The following is a 22,193-nucleotide window of genomic DNA, read 5'->3' on the forward strand; positions in this document are numbered from 1 at the left end:
TAATTATTTATGCATTTTATTTTATTTTAATTTTTTTATTTAATAATAAATAAATTAATTTTAATGCCTTGATATATATATTTTTTTAATTTTTAAAAAATATTAAAAAAATATAAAAATAAATTAATAAAATAAATTTGTGCTGGCCGGCATGCCGGCAGCGATATTGCTGGGCGGCAGCTAGCAGTACTCTTTGTTTTTTCTGCCTTTGTTCTTTTTTCGAGAAGTTTTTTTATTGCGTTTGACTGACGGGAAAAATCGAGTTACACATAGGAAAGGATACGATGAAATTTTGAGATACAGGAAAGGAAAAAATGAGTGGGGTTTCCGCTTCAGCTTCCCCAACTACCTTTTCTTCTCCACCGTCTATACGCCAAACTACCAGTTACTACCATGCATCGAACTCCCTCTTTCCTCGTACTCTATCTTTCTCGAATCTCGAGTTTAGAGGTCTCAGATTTTCTGGAGTGGAAGGACCTCATAGAGTCAGAATATGCTGCAATAGCAGCACCCAACCTGGCGGTTCTGGCTCTGGTACAGTACCCGTTTTCTCAAAATTTGTATCTCTTTTCAAGTGTTATAGGTTGCTATATTGTGGTGAAATGGCCTGAGAGTGGTTAGTTGTTAGAATATGTGAAGTGGGTATCTTAGAGAAGGTGTTCGGATGACTTTGTTAAGAAATGAATAAACTCGATTCTTCATGTGTGTTCGATAATGACATGGGATTTGCTCTTTGATAGGATGGATATATTTCTTTATATCTTAATTTTGAGCCTTACGATTTGGTTGAGGTTCATTATGGCTTCCACCTTAGATTTCATCCTTTATTCGCATATATGTTTGATATTTATCTTCTGCTTTACTTTGTTGTGTCATATCTGAAACATGCGTCTGTCCCATCCGTTGCTGCTTTTTGAATGTAACTGGGGAGTCAACGTATGTTTCATTGAAAGCTTATCTTTATATGGAGTTTGCAAATATTGTATTTTTGAAGATATGGGTATTTAAGTAGGTAGGTGGGGTTTTGACATTGGCTATTGCTGATACCAGATGGGAAAGCTAGAATATCAATGTGGAGTTAATCCATATATTTCAAATGTTTTGAAAAAAATGCATAAATTTCTTTTGGCGAGAAAGAATTCATGGTTTTCGACTTAAAAAATGGCATGGTGGATGTGCACACCATGAAATTAGAGATCTCCCGAATGGAAGTCGGAACTACTTGGGTGTTTTGAAGATAACCAATGTGAATGATCAATTCCAGTGAATAAATGCTTATGTGCCCTTGTGATTGAGGAGAGCTTTGATTAAGTCTTTCCAGCAACCAGCTTGTTAGGGGATAGTTTGGTTATGCTTTTTTTATGATGCAGATCTGCCTTGTTAAGTTGGTGGACTAATGATGAAGGGACACGTGAATGCTGGAGCACTTACCATATTTTGTACTATCTGATTGGATTGAAGCTTGTTTGGGGATCAGGAACTTAATTGCTTGTTAGGCATTGCATCTGCGTGCAGTTAAATTGCAATAATAACAGAATCTTGGGTTTCGAGAACATTTCTAGACTTGGTAATGAGTTTAGAAACATTGTGTGCTGTTGATTGTGACTAGGTGGTATATATTTGATCAAAGTGTCGGATTTATTCTCTCTTAAAACAACCAAACAGGTTTTTTTTACTCCATTAACTCTGTAAATGCATAGTCATTTCTGTTTTTTTGGTTTGGGAACTCCTTCCCATCCCCCCACCCCACCAAAAAAAAAAAAACAAAAGTCACAAAGTAGTTTGCTTACATGGCTTGAGGAACTTAATCCCTAGAAAGTGCCTTTGTAGGGAACAACCGTTTGGATATCCTGGATAAGATTTGGCAAGAGCACCTGCGGTGCCCATGAAAGCATTTGTTATTATTGGGTCCTTCTAGCTTCTGTCACTTTTGTTTTGCTTTCTCAGTTTTGATAGGGGAATAATCAAGTAAAATCCACATACGGAAAACACTAAATAGAAAGAAAGTCACAGAACTAAGAACTTGGGATTTCTTTAGGAAGTGGATTTGTACAAGGGCCTACTAGGATCATTACTATACACTTTTCCAGACTGCGCTTAGCTGATTTTGATTATACGGCTTCTTTATTTCTTTTGTCACCATCTTCTATTATTGTTTCTTCGCCTACCATTATGCATTTTTTTAGCCGTTGTGTGGGGATTTGGGTGGTGGCGAGGAGACCTTACCAATTACCCCATATGGCGAACTGTTTTTTTTCAAAAAAAAATTTTCGACAGATTTCTTTAATTTTTTAATTTTTTAAATTTTTTTAGAAAGTTGTTAGTGATTTACTGTCTCAGGCTAATAAATTGGGGTATTTTTTTACATGATTACCCTCCCAGGAAGAGAGGTAGTGATGGAAGAAAGAAGGAAACTTCAATTAATTGGAAGAATTTTTCTTTGCTTTATAAATATCTTTTTACTTATGAAAGAAAATGATGTTGATCTTTTATGAACATTTCAAGTGTACAATAGCACTTTTGTTGTTTGCAAACAAGTGAGGAACTGAATCTTGTAGGTGATAGCGACAGCAGGAGTATTCTGGATGCATTTTTCTTGGGAAAAGCTGTAGCAGAAGCCCTAAATGAGCGTATTGAATCTACAGTTGGGGAGTTCTTGAGTTCAATTGGTAGGCTGCAAGCTGAGCAACAAAAGCAAGTGCAGGACTTCCAGGTAATGAGCAATTCAACTTGCAGTAAATCAACAATAAATTCATTACTAATTCAAAGCTATAGTATTTTGTTGGAAAGGAAAATCTGAAAAATAATTACATCATCCCTTGGATGAAGTGCATATCAAGGTAACCACAATATTGCTATTATGCTTGCTACTAGTATTGTTAGTTTGATTACGGAAAACCGCATGTAAAAATGATGAAAAATTTTATTTTAATCATTATGGTGAAATTGATTGTTCTTCACATTCAGTCTCATTCTTGTGCTATAGAAGCATTTTGAAATATCGTTTGATTCATTTCTAGGATGTACTTTTCCAAATCTGTTGGAGCTCTATTTTTTTTTTTTTTTTTTGATAGGTAAAAGTAGAATTTTATTGATATAAGAGGCATCACCCAAGTACGCTAGTAGCGTACAATGAACATGCCTAATTACATCTAAGCACTAGTGAGAGTTACAAGCAAATCATGAAGGTTGTCCATATTACAAATAATGGCCAAAGCCCAGGAAAGTAATGTATTGTAAAAAAAATCGCTTCAGCTCATCCACATAATGCTCCATGTCTTCAAAGCACCTCTTGTTTCACTCCAGCCACAAGCACCACATAATGCAATGAGTGATCATTCTCCACACAGCAACGATGTGGACATTTCCCCCGATACCTCTCCAGTAACACATAATATCCCTAACTCTTCCAGGCATAACCCATGCCACCCCAATCCTATTAAAGATCTCATTCCAGAAACACCGGGCCACTTCACAATGTAACAAAAGATGATCAACTGATTCCCCATCACTCTTGCACATAAAGCACCAATCTGAATTAATGAGACCACATTTTCTTAAATTATCCGAGGTGAGAATCTGCCTAAGAGATGCAATCCAAACGAAGAAAGCAATGTTGTAAGGTACATTGCACTTCCAGATAGCCTTCCAAGGATAGCTATGATCATTAGAAAATCCCAATAGTGCCTTATAGAAAGAGCGCATTGAGTATTTTTTATTTCCACTCGGATTTCACAACAGCCTAACCCTCATCTCATTGCCAATCGACATTGCATATAATGATCAAAGAAACTAGCAAACATGTCCAACTCCCAATCTTGAGCTGCTCTCGAAAATCTCGCATTCCAATGGATAGCACCAATAAATTAGCCACAACAACCTCTTTGTCACAAGCAATTTGGTAAAGCATAGGTAACACCTGCTTAAGAGCCATGTCACCGCACCACACATCGTGCCAAAAGTAAACATTGTTGCCTCTTCCAATTGCGAATCTGAAAAATTGAGAGAATCTTTCCCATCCAACTCTTATGTTTTTCCACAATCCCACGCCATGTGTCCTCCTAACTTCATTTCATTAGAGCACCAACACCCCCCCCCCCCCCCCCCCCGGCGGCGGAAAATGCTCCCATACTTAGACTCTATGACTTCTCTCCATAAGCCCTCTCCTTCCCTATGATACCTCCACAACCAACACAACCATTTCTCCAAAAGTACTTTGTTGAAGACCCTTACATTATGCACCCCCAACCCACCACATATTATTGGTGAGCAAACTTTATCCCATCCCACAAGATGGAACTTAGTTTCATCCCCCATTTCTTCCCAACGAAAGCTATGGAAAGTTTTCTCAATACGAAAAGCCACACTTGCAGGTATCGGAAATAAGGATAGAAAATAAGTAGGGAGATTAGATAAAGTGCTCTTAATGAGAATCAATCTACCTCCCTTGGACAAATATATCAGTTTCCACCCGGCCAATCTTCTTTCGATTTTTTCTAACACACCACCCCAAATAGATTTTGTCTTGAATGCAGCCCCCAGTGGAAGACCAACGTAGTTCAAGGCCAGTGAAGCAATCTTACAACCCAAGATAGTTGCCAAGCCTTGAATATTGTTCACACCACCCACAGGAACCATTTCAGACTCCAAGAGATTTACCTTCAGGCCTGAAACCACTTCAAAAAAAAGTAATACAGCCCTCAAGTACTGCATATGATCACTGTTCAGCTCACAAAACAACAATGTGTCATCAAGGCTTTTTGGGTCATTAGGGACTTTCTATTATGGGCAAGATGTTTTCTTGTATACATTCAGTGTACTTGGTTACTCCTTTTGATATATATAATATTTTTACTTATAAAAAAAAAAAGTGAGATATAGTGACACCTCCCACAGAGAATCCAGCAATAAAGCCTCTATTAACAGTTGCACTCAACGTACGACTCAATGCATCCATAACAATGACAAAAAGCAAAGGGGAGAGGGGGTCCCCTTGTCTTAATTCCCTAAAGCTGTTAAAGAATCCTTCTGGTGCTCCATTTACCAAAATCGAGTAGTGAACCGTAGTTATAAAATGCCTAATCCATGAAATCTATCTCTCCCCAAAACCGTACCTACCAAGTAAATAACACAGAAAATCCCAATTAATGTGGTCATAGACCTTCTCCATGTCCAGCTTACACAAGAGTCCGAGTGTACCCTCCTTGAGTCTACGATTTAGGCATTCCGTTGCAATCAACACTACTGAATCCAAGATTTGTCTCCCCTTTACAAACGCGTTTTGGAGTTTTGATATAATACTCTACTAAAAACCTTACTCAAGCGATTGATAAGCACCTTTGAAATAATCTTATACACCCCATTAATGAGACTAATAGGCCAAAAATCTTTCACCCCCACTGCCCCAACTTTCTTATGGATAAGAGCAATGAAAGACGCATTAATGCTTTTTTCGAATTTACCAAAACTGTATAACTCCTGAAAAACCTGCATGATATCCTCTCCCACCACATCCCAACAATCATGATAAAAGGCCATCGAAAACCTATCTGGCCCCGGGGCTTTATTCTTGGCCATTCCACGAAGCACCCGAAGAAGCTCCTCTACTTCAAAAGGTCTCTCCAACCACACAGAGCTTACTTGATCAATGTTCTCAAAAGGCATACTATCCAGTTTGGGTCTCCATGGGAATTTTTCAGCAAGTAGATCTTCATAGTAAGTGACAATATGGTTCTTAATAGCATCATAATCAGAGTATACTTGTTCCTCGACCTGAAGTACCTCGATAGCATTATTCCTACGGTGAGAATTAGCTAACCGGTGGAAAATTTTCGTACAACGGTCCCCTTCCTTCAACCAAAGGGCTCTTGACATTTGTCTCCATGAGATTTCCTCCATTAGTAACACCTTCTCCATCTCCGAAGTGATAGCTACTTTCCTACAAGAGTCCTCTTCAGAAAGAGGAGCGCTCACCTCCCTTACCTCCAAGTCCTTTAAATCCTCCATACGAGACCTTTTTTGACTATTAATGTGTCCGAAGACTTCAGCATTCCACCTCTTCAAATCCCTCTTTAGTGCTTTCAATTCCCTAGCTAGGATAAAGCTGGGTGAACCCTCAAAAGAGTATGAGGTCCACCATGACCTCACTTTCTCCACAAAACCCTCAACTTTCAGCCACATATTTTCAAACTTAAAGTATTGTTTACCCTCGTGAATGCCTCTACAATCCAGTACAATGGGGAAATGGTCCGAGCAAACTCTATCCAATCTCTTCTGTAACATGATAGAGTAATGTACCTCCCATGAAGAAGACACAAAAAATCTGTCTAAACGAGACCACGCTCGATTATTAGACCAAGTGTGTACACCACCAACATGTGGTAAGTCCACCAGATCCATATAAAAAATAAATTCAGAGAACTCATTCATTGTCTGGCTACGTCGGACTTCTCCCGATCTTTTGCTAGGAAACCTAGTGATATTAAAGTCACCGCCAATGTACCATGGTAAGCTCCACCAGCTGCCCAAACCCGCTAATGCCTCCCATAAGATCTTCCTATGTGTGTCCATGTTTGGCCCATACACACCAACGAAAGCCCAACAAAAACCGTCCTCCACATTTTTAAATCAACACGCTACCATATAATTTCCATCACATTCCTCAATAGACTCAACCACCCTCGAATCCCACATAATAAAGATGCCCCCACCAAGGCAAGATACATCCATCTCACAAATGGATAGCCCCATATGCTAGTGATGAAGTTACGATCCATGAATTCCATCTTAGTTTCCTGCAAACAAACAATATCCAACTTCCATTGACATAAAAGAATCTTCACCTGCATACGCTTATTGGGATCATTAAGACCCCGAATGTTCCAAAGAATTCTTGGCTTCATAGGGAGAAATAACATTTCCCTTGGATCTTCATTTGCTAGTACTCCCCTCCCTTCCGTCATAATTGATTGAACAAGTGAGATGTTTTAGCTCCCTCCTTTTCCTAGAAGCAGATTTAAGGGATTGAATTCGACCCTCCTCAATGACGATAAGTAATGCCCTGAACTGCTCCTCAAACCCGTCGCAAGAGATCCCCACACTCCTGAATATCCTTCACATTTTGAACCACCCAGTCTAATAGTGAGCCTCCCAGTGTAAGCAAGGGAGACAAGGTGTGTAGCGGCTCTGGGTCCACCTCGACCTCCCTGTGTGCCAACTGAAGCATATAATTCGTGTCCTCTACCCCCACTACCGTCTCTTGGACCAGTTGAGACTGCCCAAAGACCCTCATCGGAGAAGAGAGCACCTAAGCCTCCTCCCTGTTACCCATAGGCCCTATCTGTGTGTGTTGTGCCGGAGATCCCACATCTGCCAATGAGAAAACGTTAAGATCCATTTCCGGATCGATTGTCAGCAACTCCCCAATCACCCTCTGAGCTACCTTCGATGATTCCTTGGCCATTCGCGGTCTCGATGGGTTGAGTGGCTTTTGACCTATGGTCCTTAGCACCTCAACTTCATCGTCACCGTTTCGCAAGTCCTCCATCGCCATCAAAGAGCTCCTCTGTACCATCTTCTTCTTTTTGTGACTCCGATGGGTGTCTCGCGGGTCCGATGGATACCTCAGCTCCTTCTCTAGTGAGGTTAGCTGATTCCTGCTGGCAGAAGCCCCCGCCTCTCCACCCTCCCTGACCCTCCACACAAGCTGGGTTTTCGCCCCAAACTTTTCTTTATTTTGCACCCCCTTCTCATGGACCATTAAGTTTGGATCTAACCCAGCCTTTTGATGCCTTTGGTTTGGACCTAGCCTCACTCCACCCGTGTTTACTTGGTTTGGACCCAAATTCATTTGCTTGGAGCCTGGCCCATCCTCGTTTAGAAGCACGCGGACCTCATTTCCCATGCCCCTTACGTTACCCAATCCACACATTTCTCTTTCCAGGCCCATCTTGTTAGCCCTTACGTTACCCAATCCACACATTTCTCTTTCCAGGCCCATCTTGTTAGGCCCATTACGCTCCTCCTTAACGCACTGTATTAGAGCCTCAACCTTCTCCTGTAAATCTGACAGCTGCATTTTTATTTCCAGCAAGGTATTGTACATATCTTCCTCTGCCAGTCCCACGACAAGCCTACCACCTCCACCTCTCCACTGTGCACTTGCTTTCCCAGAGGTAAGTGGAGCCTTTCCATCCCTGTCGGCACAATCTGCTGCACCAGCTCCATGATTCGGGACCTTCTGCTGTACCAGAACCTCCCTATATGAGCGACTTTGAGGGTGGTTCACCTCCACCATTGGCCTCCGCACTACAACTTCTCTGGTGTGAAACTCTTATCCACCCTCCATAATGGGCTCCCACAATGCATCTGCCATTCTCCTCCAGCCCTTACCTCCCAACTCTTTAAGTATGAAGATGAATCTTTGTCGGCCACCACCACCTTACTCCACCAGGGCCATGTAACGGCCTTAAGCATTTGAACACCTTTGCGCAATAAAGCTTCTAGAACCCTCCCTTGCTGTTGTGTAAAATTCCTTCTTTTCACCCTTCAGGCAATCCTCCAATGTTTTTGCAAACCACTGCACCATGGGTATTCCTAAACTCATCTCCTTTACCACCCTCCTATTCCTCTCAGTAATGAACAAGAACTTCCCTTCCTTTGACAGGGCAAACGCCTTGGATTCTATCACCAAATGTTTCAGAAACCCCATAATCCCCCTAAACGCACTTAAAAAATACTCAACTCAACAGTAATTGCACTAAAAAAATACCATCATTAACATGACATTTAAGCTTAGGGAGAGATCCACCATATATCCACTGCTAGACATAAGAATGCATGCACACACAAACTCGACCGAACTGGACCAAAATGGGGTTTGGTTGGTTTCAGTCCTAATAGATAGAAAATTTTGGGAATCAGTCCAGTCTCGAGGTGGGGTTTTTTCACCCCGGACCGGAACGACTGAATCATAACCTATAACCTATCACCATTATATATATATTATTTTATATAGTAGTTATATAAGTGAATTATATAATTTTCATTTAACCTATCACCATTGACAATATAAAATGTTAAATATATAATTATTAATATGTTGTCAATTAACTAATATATTATATGAATCATGATAAATCATAAATTCATAATTTTATATGCAAAGATACGTACTCTAGTATAGATACACCTAATTAAAGTAATTAAGTAAATTTTGTAAGATACCTAAGTTGCAAGTAAGTATGAAGTATCTATGGTCAATTACAATTATTCATTAACCATATATAAAATGTTAAAATTTTAATATAGGCCATTATGCATTAAACATCATAATACAATTTACATAATATTAAGTACTAGGTTAGTAACTATTAATATCATAAATATAATTATAATTAATTATTTTTTTTAATGAATTAGTTACATAATCCATATTAAATAGCTCACTAATTTTAATTTTACTAATTTAATTAATTTTTTGTAATAATTAATCTGCTAAAAAAAGAGAAGAAGAAAAAAAAATGTTCCTAGCTCATTTGGACTGAATCGGACCGATTGGACTTACCAGACTGATTACTAACAGTCTAGTCTGGTCTATAGGGGTAATCAGTCCGGTCCGGTTTGGAAAAAGGGTGGACCGAAATTTTTGGTCCGTGACCCACCCCCCCGGGGAACCAGACCGATTACACTGCTAGATATATTATAACTCTAGTATTTTAACTTCCCAAGAAGAAGATTTTCCCCCCTGCTTAGATTGATTGAGACTCAAAATGATGTTGAAGTTTAGATATTTCTGTATCTATATTTGATGTTTGTCCAACCATGACTTCATATTTCAGTTCACAGTGGCCTGTCCTATAAAGTCAACTGATTACAACAAATCTAGCATTATCGTGGTGACAAATATATTTAGGTGGTTCTAGATTTGTTGTGAACTTCAGTAGGGAAATGATAAATGCAATAAAATTTGTTATTGGATTCAAGATTTGATTTTTTTTTTTTTTTTGGGGTCCCTTAATTTTATGATTAGAATCACCAACATTTTATTTTGGTTGAGGACGGTTTTTTTTTTTAATCATAATTGCCAAACTTTTGTAATTCTTCATTCCCGTACAGTTTGAAATAGAGGATATTTATTATTTAGAGCTGGTTTGAATAATGAGATAAGATAATTTTAGATAGTTGAATAAAATATCGTTAGAATATTATTTTTTAATATTATTATTTTTTTGAGATTTGAAAAAGTTTAATTATTTATTATATTTTGTATGAGAATTTGAAAAAATTGAGATGAAGTGAGTTGGTTTCTGTATCCAAACGAGCCCAATTATCGATTGAATGCAGGATGAGGTGCTGGAAAGAGCAAAACGAGCCAAGGAGAAAGCAGCATTGGAGGCCATGGAGGCACAAGGCATCGTTTCCTCCAAGTCTTCTACAGTAAATACATCACCAGTCACAAATTCTGTTAATTCAGTTACTTCACCCTCGGGTCTGACCACGCCAACAGCACAGTCGGAGCAGGATGTCTCAAACAAGGAGGAAACTGTAAATGATGACTGATTTGTGAGTTTGCTGGAATCTATGCAATGAATTTTTATCGTGACATAGGCCGACCCTTTCAACAACAAATTAGTCTTCATATTTCCTATATCAAATTTTCATTTATGCTGCCAGATATGTATGATTAAAAACCCAGCACATAAGCTTTTGAACTTGAAGCCTTCGAGTTTCAAGTACATGCTCTCCCTTGCTCTTATATCCAGTCACAATCCAAGATGCGCCCACTTAAAATGCTAACAAGTGGGTGAGAGAGAAGGTTAAACTAAAAAGGGACGAGTTTTTTTTCGAGACATGTCTTCTAGGGTTTCTATCCGAACTTTAGGGATCGGAGTAAAAGAGAAACAGATACATGAAAATAGACCCTAATTAGGCTTCGTTTGCATTTAAAATCTACCTCAAATCATCTCATTTTATCATTACAACTTTTTTAAATTTCTACACAAAATATAATAAACAATTCAATTTTTTTAAATCTTAAAATAATTTTTTCAAATTTTTATATAAAATATAATAAACAATTTAATTTTTATTTTACTATTTACAAATCATTTTAATCCATCTTAATTCATCTCTGAATTCAAATCACTCTTTATTATTGCTTGATCGAATTTCTCGAACAACATTAAACGCTTTGAAACACATCCAACATGAAATTTCTGGATGGTTGACAGGTAAATTTTCTGCAGTTGTGAATAATAAATGTATCCCTATCTGCCATTGTACGTATGAGGGAGGTAGATTCTTCCTCACACAAAGGGAAGCTTCTATATGTTATGAAAACGAAGCAAGCAAATGGCAATACATCCATCCATATGAACACAGAAAAAATACAACAAATAAAATCGGCCAGCATACGACGACGTACGCAGACATCAACTGATTATCTTACGGCATTGTAGTCTTTGTATACGTTTCCCACGCCATATTAATATATTATAATGAGAGGGAATGGACAAGAAGTTCAACCTCGACTTGGGATAATCTTGACGTCCTTTTGAAGCCAGTCTGGCACCACTTTCACATCCAACCTTCCTTTTTTTTTCTGTGCCATTGTTCAAACTTCACAAGATGAGCAAAAGATCTCTATAATTACCAAGCACATTCTGATCACAATTCCAAACTATCGTAACAAAAGATATATACAGAGGATATTAAAATTCTGTTTACTTTTACAATTCAACTCATCTCATTTTATTTAAATATTATAATTTTTTTAAATTTTTACTTAAAATAAAATAAATAATTCAATTTTTTCAAATCTCAAAACAAAAATAATATTAAATAAATATATTTTAATAATATTTTATTTTATTTTTAACTTTAATTTCAATTCATCTCATCAATAAAAATAAACAAAGTCTGAGATCAAGAAGATGTTCTTTATCCTAGTGGATAACAATATTGACTACAAAAAAAGTAATTTCCGTCTTTTTTAAAAAAAGTTAAAGAGTCATCATTAAAAAAAATAAATTTTTTATATGATCTTAAATTACTCCAAAACAATAAAGCTGCAAGTGATTGCAATTTTCAAAAATCCAATTTCGATATTTGAAAGCCCAATTCAAAACTTAGGCTGTAAGGAATGCACTCTGCTTTGAACGAGAAGACATTATCAAATTGCAATCACTTGCAGCATTATTGTTTTGGAGTAATAATATAAGTAGAATTATTTTTATATTTTTTATAATTAGATTTTAAATTAAAGGTATTTTTATAAAATGATTAGTTTTTTTATTAAAATAGGATTATGTAAATAATTATGTGTATATTTTTTCTATTGTGTTTTCGTATTTTGATTTCTTTTAATGAAACAATTGGAATGTAAAAACTAAAAAGGTTGCACATTATAATCTAAGTTTTTAAAAAAAAAAATCTCACAAAGTCATAAAAATATTTAATAAAAATTTATTTCTTCCACCAAATTTTAAAAATTAAAAAATAATAATTAAAATTTTTTCAATATAGTGACATAATTTTATTTATAAAATTTAAAAATTAATTTTTAAATTAAATTATTGTAGGGTTTCAAATATAATTGCTCTGTACTCCACTTTTACCAGAAAATTTACGTCGAAACACACCTACCAAGAAGACTTTTGCAGTGTTGCTGGCATGCTGCACGTCGCGTGAGGCCGCGTGGCATTTCAGTTATTTTAGGGAGAATTGGAGGGTAAGGTAAAAGAAACAAAATCACGCTACCTCTCTGCCTTCCAATCTAAAGCAAGGGAGCAAAGCAAGCCATTGATATCGAGTTCATCTCCCTCCGAGACTTTTCTCTCTTTTTTTGTTTTCATTTCTCTTTCCTAGGGTTAGGGTTGAGGTGATCGATTCGATGGGGCAGCAGTCGTTAATCTACAGCTTCGTGGCTCGAGGGACGGTGATCCTGGCCGAATACACGGAATTCAGCGGAAACTTCACCGGCATCGCCTCGCAGTGCCTTCAGAAACTCCCTGCTTCCAACAACAGGTTCACCTACAACTGCGACGGCCACACCTTCAATTACCTCGTCGACAACGGCTTCAGTATTTCCCCCTCCCTCACCCCTCATCCCGATTCTTTTCGCTCTGATCTGCTACCTATGTCTTTGTCTTCTTTTTCATTTCTTTATGTGGAGACATCTTTTTATTTATTTATTTTTTGTTCTTCTTGAGTTCTTTTTGGGCTCTACTTCTGATTTGTTCAACAGACGTTTCTGCTAGCTTCCGTTTTTGCTTTATCATAGTTGAACACTTACTCCTGTTGCTGTTTCGTTGCCACCAATGTCATTTAGCGTTTGCCAATTCCAATCTGGCCATGTGGAGTTCACGAAATTAAAAGTGGTCATTTGGAGTTGTTCTTTGGACTACTATTTTTTTTTCACTTGAAAGAGTATTAATGCTATAACAATTAGGAGAACAAATTTCCCTACTGATCCGACTTTTTCAGAATGCTCTTTTAAGTAGGTAGCCTTTTCCCTTTTCAAAGATTTTTTCTTTTTCTTGTCATTCCCCCTGATGGATTTGTTCAAATGCTTTGCTGTCCAGGTTTTTGGTTCTCTCTTGTAAAGGTTTCATGCTTTAGCAAGATGGGTATAACTACTCACGGAAATTACACATTCAAAATTATAATTAGAGCTTCTTGTAATCATTATAAAGGCCAAGAAATTCTCCTTTGCAGGCAATGTGGGTCACATTCACTACCCTTACGTCCTTGTTAGGACGTTCTGTTCTAGGGAACATGATTCAAATCCCACTCATCTGGTTGGGGATTAAATCTGAGTCTTTGATGCCATTTGTAACAACTCAATGAAAGTTCAAGTCATATTTGAGTTAAGCTTCAAAAGGACTAATCAAGATTATAATGAGAGCCCATTAAAATCGTTATAAAGGACAAGATCTTTCCATTCCTAAGATAATGTAGGACCTCATTCCCCACCCTCTTATGCTCATTTTGGGGTTTTACATGGTTCGTGGTTTTACCTTCCCCAACCCACTTTTTCATGCTAGAGAAGTTAGATTGTAGTTTTTCAATAAATGAGATGTAACATGTGAAAAGAGGAAGCAAGCTTTGATACATCATAAGCATTAGTTAGGTAGAAATACCCCATTCTGTTAAGTTTTCCTTTTGAGTTAATGATTTGGGTTATTAAAGTTGTTTCCCCCATTTTGCTCAATTATGGACTTGTATCCACAATAATTTTAGTGGTGCTAACCTCATCTTTTGAATATTGCAGCTTACTGTGTGGTTGCTGTTGAGGCTGTTGGGCGGCAGATGCCAATTGCCTTCCTCGAGCGAATCAAGGAGGATTTCACCCAGAGATATGGTGGAGGAAAAGCTGCAACAGCAGTTGCCAATAGCTTCAACAAGGAGTTTGGGTAATCTTCTCTTCTTCCTCTTCTTCTACTTATCCCTTTTTCATCTTTTCGAAGTATGTCATATTGTTGCTGTAAAATAGGATGTTCATTTTAAATTTTGTGAGTTACTTTAATGCCAAAAATTTGGTCCTGATGATTTAGGCCCAAATTGAAGGAGCAGATGCAATATTGTGTAGATCATCCAGAGGAGATCAGCAAGCTGGCTAAAGTGAAAGCTCAGGTTTCGGAAGTCAAAGGAGTTATGATGGAAAATATAGAGAAGGTAAGGCAGTGCTGCTTTCTCTTCTATATGTCAGCTAGAAAGACCTGTAAAAAAATGTCAGTTTCAAAGGTTATATTCTCTTTGGTTGAATGTCTTGTCAGTGAAACTCAAGAAGTCTGATTTTTCCGTATAGGTTCTCGACCGTGGAGAAAAGATTGAGCTTCTGGTGGATAAAACAGAGAACCTTCGTTCTCAGGTTAGCGACTTTGTATTGTTGATTCTTTTTTCTTGTTTTCCCTTTTTTTTAACCTCCCTATCTTGGAATGATGATGGTATATATATTATAGAAAAGAATAAAGAACCCAGAAATGAATTATAGATGATTTTGTTTCTAGTTTGCCCATGCGTTTCAAGGGTGCAAGGTTTTGTTATATAGTTTATGGAATGAGCAATCTAATATAGGATGTATTTGGTAGTGGGCATTGATGGCATTTTTTATTTTAGATCTGAAAATCGATGTCTTATCTACAAATGCAAGAATCAGCCCTGTAATTCACAGGGTAACTATCTGTTTAGTCCGAGCATCTAGACATGGATACTGTACTTCAGAAGTGGCCTACATTTTTTTTTTCCCTGCTTGGGAAACAATAGTAACTCTTTAAAAATGACCTTCATTGTTGGGCAGGGTTTTATTTTCTTTATCCTTGGCCTCTGTGAATATTGAATTGAATTGTTTTATTTCCTAGTTACATTTAAAATAATTCTGTGGTTGCTTGTTTGGTGTTGCAGGCACAAGATTTCAGGCAGCAAGGAACCCAGATAAGGAGAAAAATGTGGTTCCAGAACATGAAGATAAAGCTGATAGTTCTGGGTATCCTGGTTGCCTTGATTCTCATCATAGTTCTATCCGTTTGTGGTGGTTTCAATTGCGGTAAAAAGTGAATGCTTCACGATTTCATTAATGCCGGTTTACCTATAGTGTTTTTGGTTACGCAGTCCACTTCTACTGTATGTTGTACGATGATGCTTGTATAGGTTGTATTCCTGAAATTTTTTTTTTTTTTTTTGGAAACGATTCTGCTGCCGCATGACGTGTTAAGCTTGCCATTCATGTCTTGAATTATAGTTCTGGTTGACAATCACTATTGGTGTGGAGGTCGAAGCAATTACCATACAATCAACCACTGTCTTGCATTTAAAATTCGAATGGCAGTTGGAGCCTTTATCTGCAACTTTCCATCTTAAATTTGCAAAGTTGCATTCATCTTTGTGCGTAAACCGAGGCGAAGATGCATGCCGTAAAATATCAGATAAAACAAAGTAATTACACCGAACTGAGTATTGGTAGAAAGCTGAAAAACCAGATAAAAGCTCGACATATGGTGTCTGTGGCAATGTTTCCTGACTTGACAATCCCATAATGCAGGCTGTCCAAATTCTCCCAAAATGGCATGTTTGCATAGCAACTGTGGGAGGAATAAATCCATTTATAAACTTCTCTAATGACACACCGTCTAAGGTATCAACAATTTACATATGAAAAGTGTTGACATCTGAACATTTTTTTAAGAATATAATGGACTTAAGCACAAGCCGACACGATTTATATATATTTAAAGAATAATTCTATTTGAAAATTTTTATACTATATCTACAAAGTATAAAAGATAAATTTTATTTGATTTGAAAAATAAATTTTAAAATTTGAATCTTACAAATCAAATCATGTAAATGTAGTGTGGTGTAGTATAAACAATCTTTTGGGGCCACACTTCTAGTAAAAAATCAACGATTTAACTTGTTTCGTATAGAAAAACTTTCAGGATGTGGTGCACAGGATCAAAGTTTACTCTAAAATGGTGGGGGTGTAAAAGCCTTCTAATAACAATATTCCACTTGAAAACCTTTTTAAACGTCTACGCGTACAGGAGGTTTTGAATCCATGCAGGGAAAAACAAATCTTCATACACCCTTTACCTGCCATAATTACTCTGGTATCAAATCACCAATAATCTCTCTCAAATTTACGATGAGTAGAATCTTATCTCCTCCTTTACAAAGAGGAATACAATCAGGCTATAAGACTATTGGTAATCCCTCTTTCCATCCTCGAACAATTTTTTCTTGTTTTTCTTTTTCTCAAACAAGTTGAAGATATCAGTAATCTGTCTTGCACCTTACAAAATTGGATTCTAACTATAGTCTTTCCTTTCACGGGTATCATATAAATTAAATTTTGTACGTACGATACATCTACCATGACAGAATCTGTCCAACAAAATTGCGGAACTGCCCAATTGTCTTAAAATTGGGAGAGGAAATTTGTGACAAGTTGTCAACGTATGCGGATTAAACCAATTGCTTTCATATATTTATTTCCATGTTGTCTATCAACCTGACCTTCCCAAACCAGGCAGCAATGCAGAATACAACGGGGCTCCTGATCTCTTCCACCGCCTCCAAAGACTCCTGGTCTACAATCTGATAGCATGAAGCATACATAATCAATACACATTGTAACTTGAACTTTGTTAAACTCCAATATATAAGTGCTAGGGTTCTATTTATGATGTTGATTGATATGCACCCACTCAGATCAGAGACATGGGTTCCAAACATGCATAAGCGCCATCATTAGGTAATACAGCCCAGCCAGTTTCTTGTGGAGCTAGCATAAACTATATAGTGCATATGTTGCAAAACAATGACAATAGTCAAGTGGCTCCAAAATAAAGACCAGAAAAAAGTGAACATAATTTAAATCATAAGTGGAGAGGGCAAATATTCCCTTCATGAATGTCAGATACTTGGACTTTGGAGAGAGCAACAACCCTTGGATAGGTGGATCAAAAGTCCACAAGCCCATCAGTACCCCCATTCCTGAGTCCGACCAGTTTTTTTGGTCAGGCTTTGGCAATCTATGCCTGTCCCACTTTGTTCTTGAGAGCCCAAATGGGCATAGTCTGTCCTTATATCCACGAGATAGCTTTTTTAACAAACGGGCAGTTAAAATCCTCTTCAGAATCCTCTCCAAAATTTCTTGATTTTGCAGTTCAAGGTTGTACTTGAAGAGCAAAATTTAGAATGTTATCATACAATTGACTCAAATCTCTAGTACTCACCAGAAGCAATGATATCGTGCACTGCAGCCATAAATTACACTGACTTATTACGGCCTGGCTCCTTATTAGTAGGAGAGGATGAAATCAAGAACTCTCTGTTACTTGTTTTCGTTATGTTCAGATATTTACACTCGAGTTAAAAGGTCCGTGCATTTGAATGCCAGTCCCACCCCTAATAAAGCAACAATCTCAAGTTAGAACAGACCCTGCACACCAGGTAAATCGGCAAAACACCTTGAAGGTTGACTCACTTATGGCCAACAGCAAACCAATGATAATCAAGGAGTATACAGCCGAGAAATATTTGATAAAACTAGTGGAGATGATCATTTGTTCATTACATATGACCAGAGAAATAAAATCACCAAAGAAGTTTACTTTGTACTCATAATATTACTAGCAAAACAAGCCCTTTCTATCTAATTAGCAAGGCGTTTGCAAATACCCAGGCTCCGGCAATCAAACTCAATTTTCAACTTTTGACAACCTTTCTAATAGAAAGAGGAAAAATAAAAATCCCTGATTTATTATATCTAAATTTATAACTTGTCCAAAACAGACAACAGGTAAGGTACCTCACCTCAGCATAATCAATTCTTCCACCAGCTTTATCTACTGCTTGGGTCACCAAGTTTCTTAATTCTCTACAATTTACTTGACCCTTTTCTGCAGAAAACTTAGCTCTCAACAATGACCCGTTTATAGATAATGCCTGCAGGATACAAAGAAGCAGTTGTACAACAATAAAACATAAGATGGCTTTTCAGAGCTGTGAATATAAAATACTGATACTTAGCTACTTTCGATAAGATGCAGGTCTTGAAAGTAGACTCTGTGTGAGAAAAAAAGAAAAGGGCAATGGTTTATGCATGCTACCTACTCTGATAATTTTTTATTCAGAAAATAACTAAAATCATTTTCCTGAAAAAGAGAAAAGATATCTATATGCATAACTAGAAGCAAAGCTTCGTGAAAATTTAAAAGTTAAAAGGAATAACGGCATTAAGAGAACCTTTTCCCTCTCTTCAGGTGATAGATGCACATTGCGTGAACTCATTGCGAGGCCATCATTATCACGCATGACATCAGAACCTATCACTTCTATGGAAAAATCAAGATCTCGAACCTGTAAGAATTCAACCAGAAAATAAAACGATGAACAGCACTCTCTGACAACCTAGGTGACATTTTTTTCATTACTATCAAGCAATATATTAGTAGAAATACTTAAGTTAAAAGAATGAAACAAGACCAAATTAAGGGCTCTGGAAACAGTACAAACCCAATCCCAAAACCCATTTTTTCAAGGTCAGAACTGGACCAACACAAACTTTCCAACCTGAGAACTGAATGGTTGACTGAAATTATGATTTCATTTGCATTGCATAAGTTGAAATTAAGCGGAGTCTGGCACAATAGAAAAACCTAAAGATTAAAAGCAATATGCCTAGCATAAAAGTTTAATGACTAAAGCTCTTCCACTTTCCATGCTTTTAAGTCCCTTATTGTCTTAGGCCCTATTTGGATTGCAAGATAGTCTCATCTCATCTCAACATTCAAACACCACAAACACAAACACTTTTCAATTTCAAATTTTCAACTTCTTCATCTAATCATTACATAATTATTACAAATTTCCCAAACTTCCAAACAAAACACAAAAAACAATTCAACTTTTTCAAATCCCAAAACAAAAATAACATTAGAAAATTATATTCTAATAATATTTTAACTTAGTAATATTTTTATTCAATTTTTTCTCTCTCCTCCCAAAACCCCATAAAACATCTTAACTTAAACTATTTCACTACTATTCACACACTATTTGACTACTATTCACAAATTTTTCATCTCATCTTAACATCCAAACGAGGCCGCTTCTATACATCAAGTAACCAAGACGGGAGATACTGACACATTGGAAGGACCTCTCTCTTCACAATGCCAAAACTAGATAACCCTTGAACAGCGGGTACAGGTCATGGTGAATTAATGATTCCTTTAAGCCTCATGCTGTTCAAACTCCATTTTCTTTCATACAAATAAAAATATTGGTAAAGATAAAACATTTCTGTATCATTTTCCCAAATTTCCCAGATTGTTTCTTTTGATAAAGTAAGGTAAATGACAACCATAATCCCAAACATGAATAATATAGATAATTTGGTCTCCAATTAGCGTAGGAAAAGAAAGGGAAGATTGGACTCTGCAGCAACCATTACAACAAAAAATGAAGTAACTATTGCATAGTTGCTCTTCTTTCTCACAAACCAACAAACTCAATGTTCTTCTACTAGAAACTTACCCTCAATTCAGTTGTCAAGAAAACAAATGGACACAGAAAGTCAACTTATAACAAGCATTCGTGCCTCACATAAATCACAAGATTCCAAGTTCTTCTCCCAAAGCAACAAATATCATATGCCTGTAAAGAAAGGCTATGATTTCCATTATCTGGATTGGGTTCAAAGTATCACGGTGCATAAATAATTTTGAGGCCTTAAACTAACCTGAATTACTCCATCAAATATATTATACAGTCAATTGCATTTAACAGTTCAAAACGGTTCTCGCAAAGAACAAAAGAAAAAGAAGGGGTCTATTTTTTAAAAAAAGCCTTTCATTTCTTGATCAATAACGAAAATGTTCCTTTTCTTTTCAATCATTCTTCCCAAATTCAAACAAGAATTTGATGATTCTCTGTAAACTCACCATCCGCTGAATAATTCGCCATTGCTGATAATCCTTCTTCCCGAATACAGCGACATCAGGCTCCACTATATTAAACAACTTCGTGACAACAGTAGCAACCCCTCTAAAGAACACTGGCCTACTCTTCCCACACATACCCTTTTCCAACCTCTCAACTCTTACCCATGTTTCATGCCCCAACCCTCTCTCCTCCACACAGGACATCACCCCTTTTTTCTCTACCTCACCATCAACACCACCACTTGAGTTCTCACAATTACTGCTACTACCTCCGTTCTTTAATCCAGTGGTTTTACTTTTTCCATAATCATATAGATTGTGGGGATGGAAGACCACATCAACGCCACCAGGGACAGCCATGAGTTTCCGGATATCACTATGAAAGTCAGATGGGTAGGTGGAAAGGTCCTCGGTGGGAGAGAACTGACCTGGGTTCACATAGATCGAGACGACTATCAGGCTGGTGCGCTTGTGCGCTTCTTTGATCAGTGATATGTGGCCCTCATGAAGGTAACCCATGGTGGGTACCAAGCCTATGGTCTCGCCTTTGGCTCTCATGGCCCTTGACCATTTCCTCATCTGATTCTTTTCTGTTATTATCTCTGGTTCTCTGCCTGCCATTGGAAATCGGGCGACGGTTTTGTACTCCTTCCTCAAAGCGTGGGATTTGTGGGTCTTTCGGACCAAAGCTATCCTTGAGATTATACACTGAAAGAGACGGGAATTGATGTTGGAAGTTTAGGAGGATGCTTTATGCACTAATTCTGTAGAGAACTACGAAAGGAGAAATCAAAGTTCCTGGCGACCTCGTGAGTTGAAAACAGAACTGTAAACTGTTTCAGAAATGAACCATATGTGGCGGATTGTACGAAAGTCGCATCCTTTGTGCTGACCGAAGAAGATGTAGTTTGTTTGCATTTTAATTTTGACCTCTGTATTTCCAATTAATTTTGTTCTTTTCTACCAAACAAAGATATTGCCATTTGTTTTGAGCAATTCTAGCTTAAAAAAACAGATTTGACATCCATTGTAGAATATTTACAGATAAAATTGTAAATAGTAATTAAATAATTTATAGATAGTAATAAAATAATTTAAATTAATATATTATATAATATTTTAAAAAGAAAAGATAAGAAGTTGAATAAAAATATTATAAAGTTAAAATAATATTATAATATATATTATTTTTTAAATTTAAAAATTTTGAATTTTTTTTTATATTTTATTTGAAATTTTAAAAAAGTTACAATGATTAGATAATAATTATATAAAAAAGTTAGATTTGAAATTAAAAAATATTTATTTTTATTGTGTTTAGATATTAAGACGAGATAAAATGAACTGAGGGGGAGGAGACGTATCTTCTGATTTGCTGCCCATATCGTTCCTCATCAATGACTGCGGCAATCTCTCCCATTTATTTCTGCATTGCAGTATTTTTACCTTCTGTAAATAGCTCATCCGTTATCTAGTAATTGTTCCAGTTGTATATTTCCTTGTTTAGTTCTCTGTACCACTACGTAGGCCAACTGTAAACATTATATAAATGGATTCCAAGCTATGCTCAAGGCAAGCTATTCTCCCTACATGGTATCAGTCGCCAACAGCGGTATTTTCACGGCTTCCTCCTCTGCCACTTCAACGATCCCACCTGTGGGAGAACCTGCTTCATTTTATCTTGTTTCCTCCAAAACAAATCTGCTAGAAATTTCAATTAAACTCCCTCTACAAACTACCTAC

The 22,193-nt window shown here is 37.0% G+C and overlaps 3 protein-coding genes across 3 annotated transcripts; 2 read left to right on the forward strand and 1 right to left on the reverse strand.

Moving 5' to 3' along the window:
- The first annotated feature begins 180 nt into the window (after positions 1 to 180).
- Positions 181 to 10,736, forward strand: LOC121253010 (uncharacterized protein At4g13200, chloroplastic-like). The gene is made up of 3 exons (XM_041152885.1): positions 181 to 534; positions 2,559 to 2,713; positions 10,345 to 10,736. Exons 1-3 carry the CDS (start codon positions 315 to 317, stop codon positions 10,558 to 10,560), a joined length of 591 nt encoding a protein of 196 aa, XP_041008819.1. The 5' UTR covers positions 181 to 314; the 3' UTR covers positions 10,561 to 10,736.
- A 2,041-nt stretch (positions 10,737 to 12,777) lies between these two features.
- LOC121253012 (vesicle-associated membrane protein 722-like) lies at positions 12,778 to 15,844 on the forward strand. Its single transcript, XM_041152887.1, has 5 exons — positions 12,778 to 13,082; positions 14,273 to 14,414; positions 14,556 to 14,676; positions 14,810 to 14,872; positions 15,406 to 15,844. The coding sequence occupies exons 1-5, from the start codon at positions 12,893 to 12,895 to the stop codon at positions 15,556 to 15,558; spliced, it is 669 nt and encodes a 222-aa protein (XP_041008821.1). The 5' UTR covers positions 12,778 to 12,892; the 3' UTR covers positions 15,559 to 15,844.
- A 764-nt stretch (positions 15,845 to 16,608) lies between these two features.
- Positions 16,609 to 21,356, reverse strand: LOC121253011 (pantoate--beta-alanine ligase). The gene is made up of 4 exons (XM_041152886.1): positions 20,451 to 21,356; positions 18,751 to 18,864; positions 18,319 to 18,450; positions 16,609 to 17,097 (listed from the first exon to the last, which is right to left on the reverse strand). The coding sequence occupies exons 1-4, from the start codon at positions 21,069 to 21,071 to the stop codon at positions 16,981 to 16,983; spliced, it is 984 nt and encodes a 327-aa protein (XP_041008820.1). The 5' UTR covers positions 21,072 to 21,356; the 3' UTR covers positions 16,609 to 16,980.
- Between the last annotated feature and the right edge of the window lie 837 nt (positions 21,357 to 22,193).

Source organism: Juglans microcarpa x Juglans regia, chromosome 2S, assembly GCF_004785595.1.
Source record: "Juglans microcarpa x Juglans regia isolate MS1-56 chromosome 2S, Jm3101_v1.0, whole genome shotgun sequence".
In the NCBI taxonomy this organism is placed as follows: domain Eukaryota; kingdom Viridiplantae; phylum Streptophyta; class Magnoliopsida; order Fagales; family Juglandaceae; genus Juglans; species Juglans microcarpa x Juglans regia.

Bases quoted from the DNA above. Each gene is read 5' to 3' on its own strand.
- LOC121253010 (XM_041152885.1), top strand. From the start codon at position 315: ATGAGTGGGGTTTCCGCTTCAGCTTCCCCAACTACCTTTTCTTCTCCA. The intron at 535-2,558 runs GTACAGTACCCG...TGAATCTTGTAG, and splicing joins ACCTGGCGGTTCTGGCTCTG to GTGATAGCGACAGCAGGAGT. The intron at 2,714-10,344 runs GTAATGAGCAAT...GATTGAATGCAG, and splicing joins AGCAAGTGCAGGACTTCCAG to GATGAGGTGCTGGAAAGAGC.
- LOC121253012 (XM_041152887.1), top strand. From the start codon at position 12,893: ATGGGGCAGCAGTCGTTAATCTACAGCTTCGTGGCTCGAGGGACGGTG. The intron at 13,083-14,272 runs GTATTTCCCCCT...TGAATATTGCAG, and splicing joins CCTCGTCGACAACGGCTTCA to CTTACTGTGTGGTTGCTGTT. The intron at 14,415-14,555 runs GTAATCTTCTCT...CTGATGATTTAG, and splicing joins AGCTTCAACAAGGAGTTTGG to GCCCAAATTGAAGGAGCAGA.
- LOC121253011 (XM_041152886.1), bottom strand. From the start codon at position 21,071: ATGGCAGGCAGAGAACCAGAGATAATAACAGAAAAGAATCAGATGAGG. The intron at 18,865-20,450 runs GTGAGTTTACAG...GAATTCTTACAG, and splicing joins GGCGAATTATTCAGCGGATG to GTTCGAGATCTTGATTTTTC. The intron at 17,098-18,318 runs GTGAGGTACCTT...TCATGCTATCAG, and splicing joins GAAGAATTGATTATGCTGAG to ATTGTAGACCAGGAGTCTTT.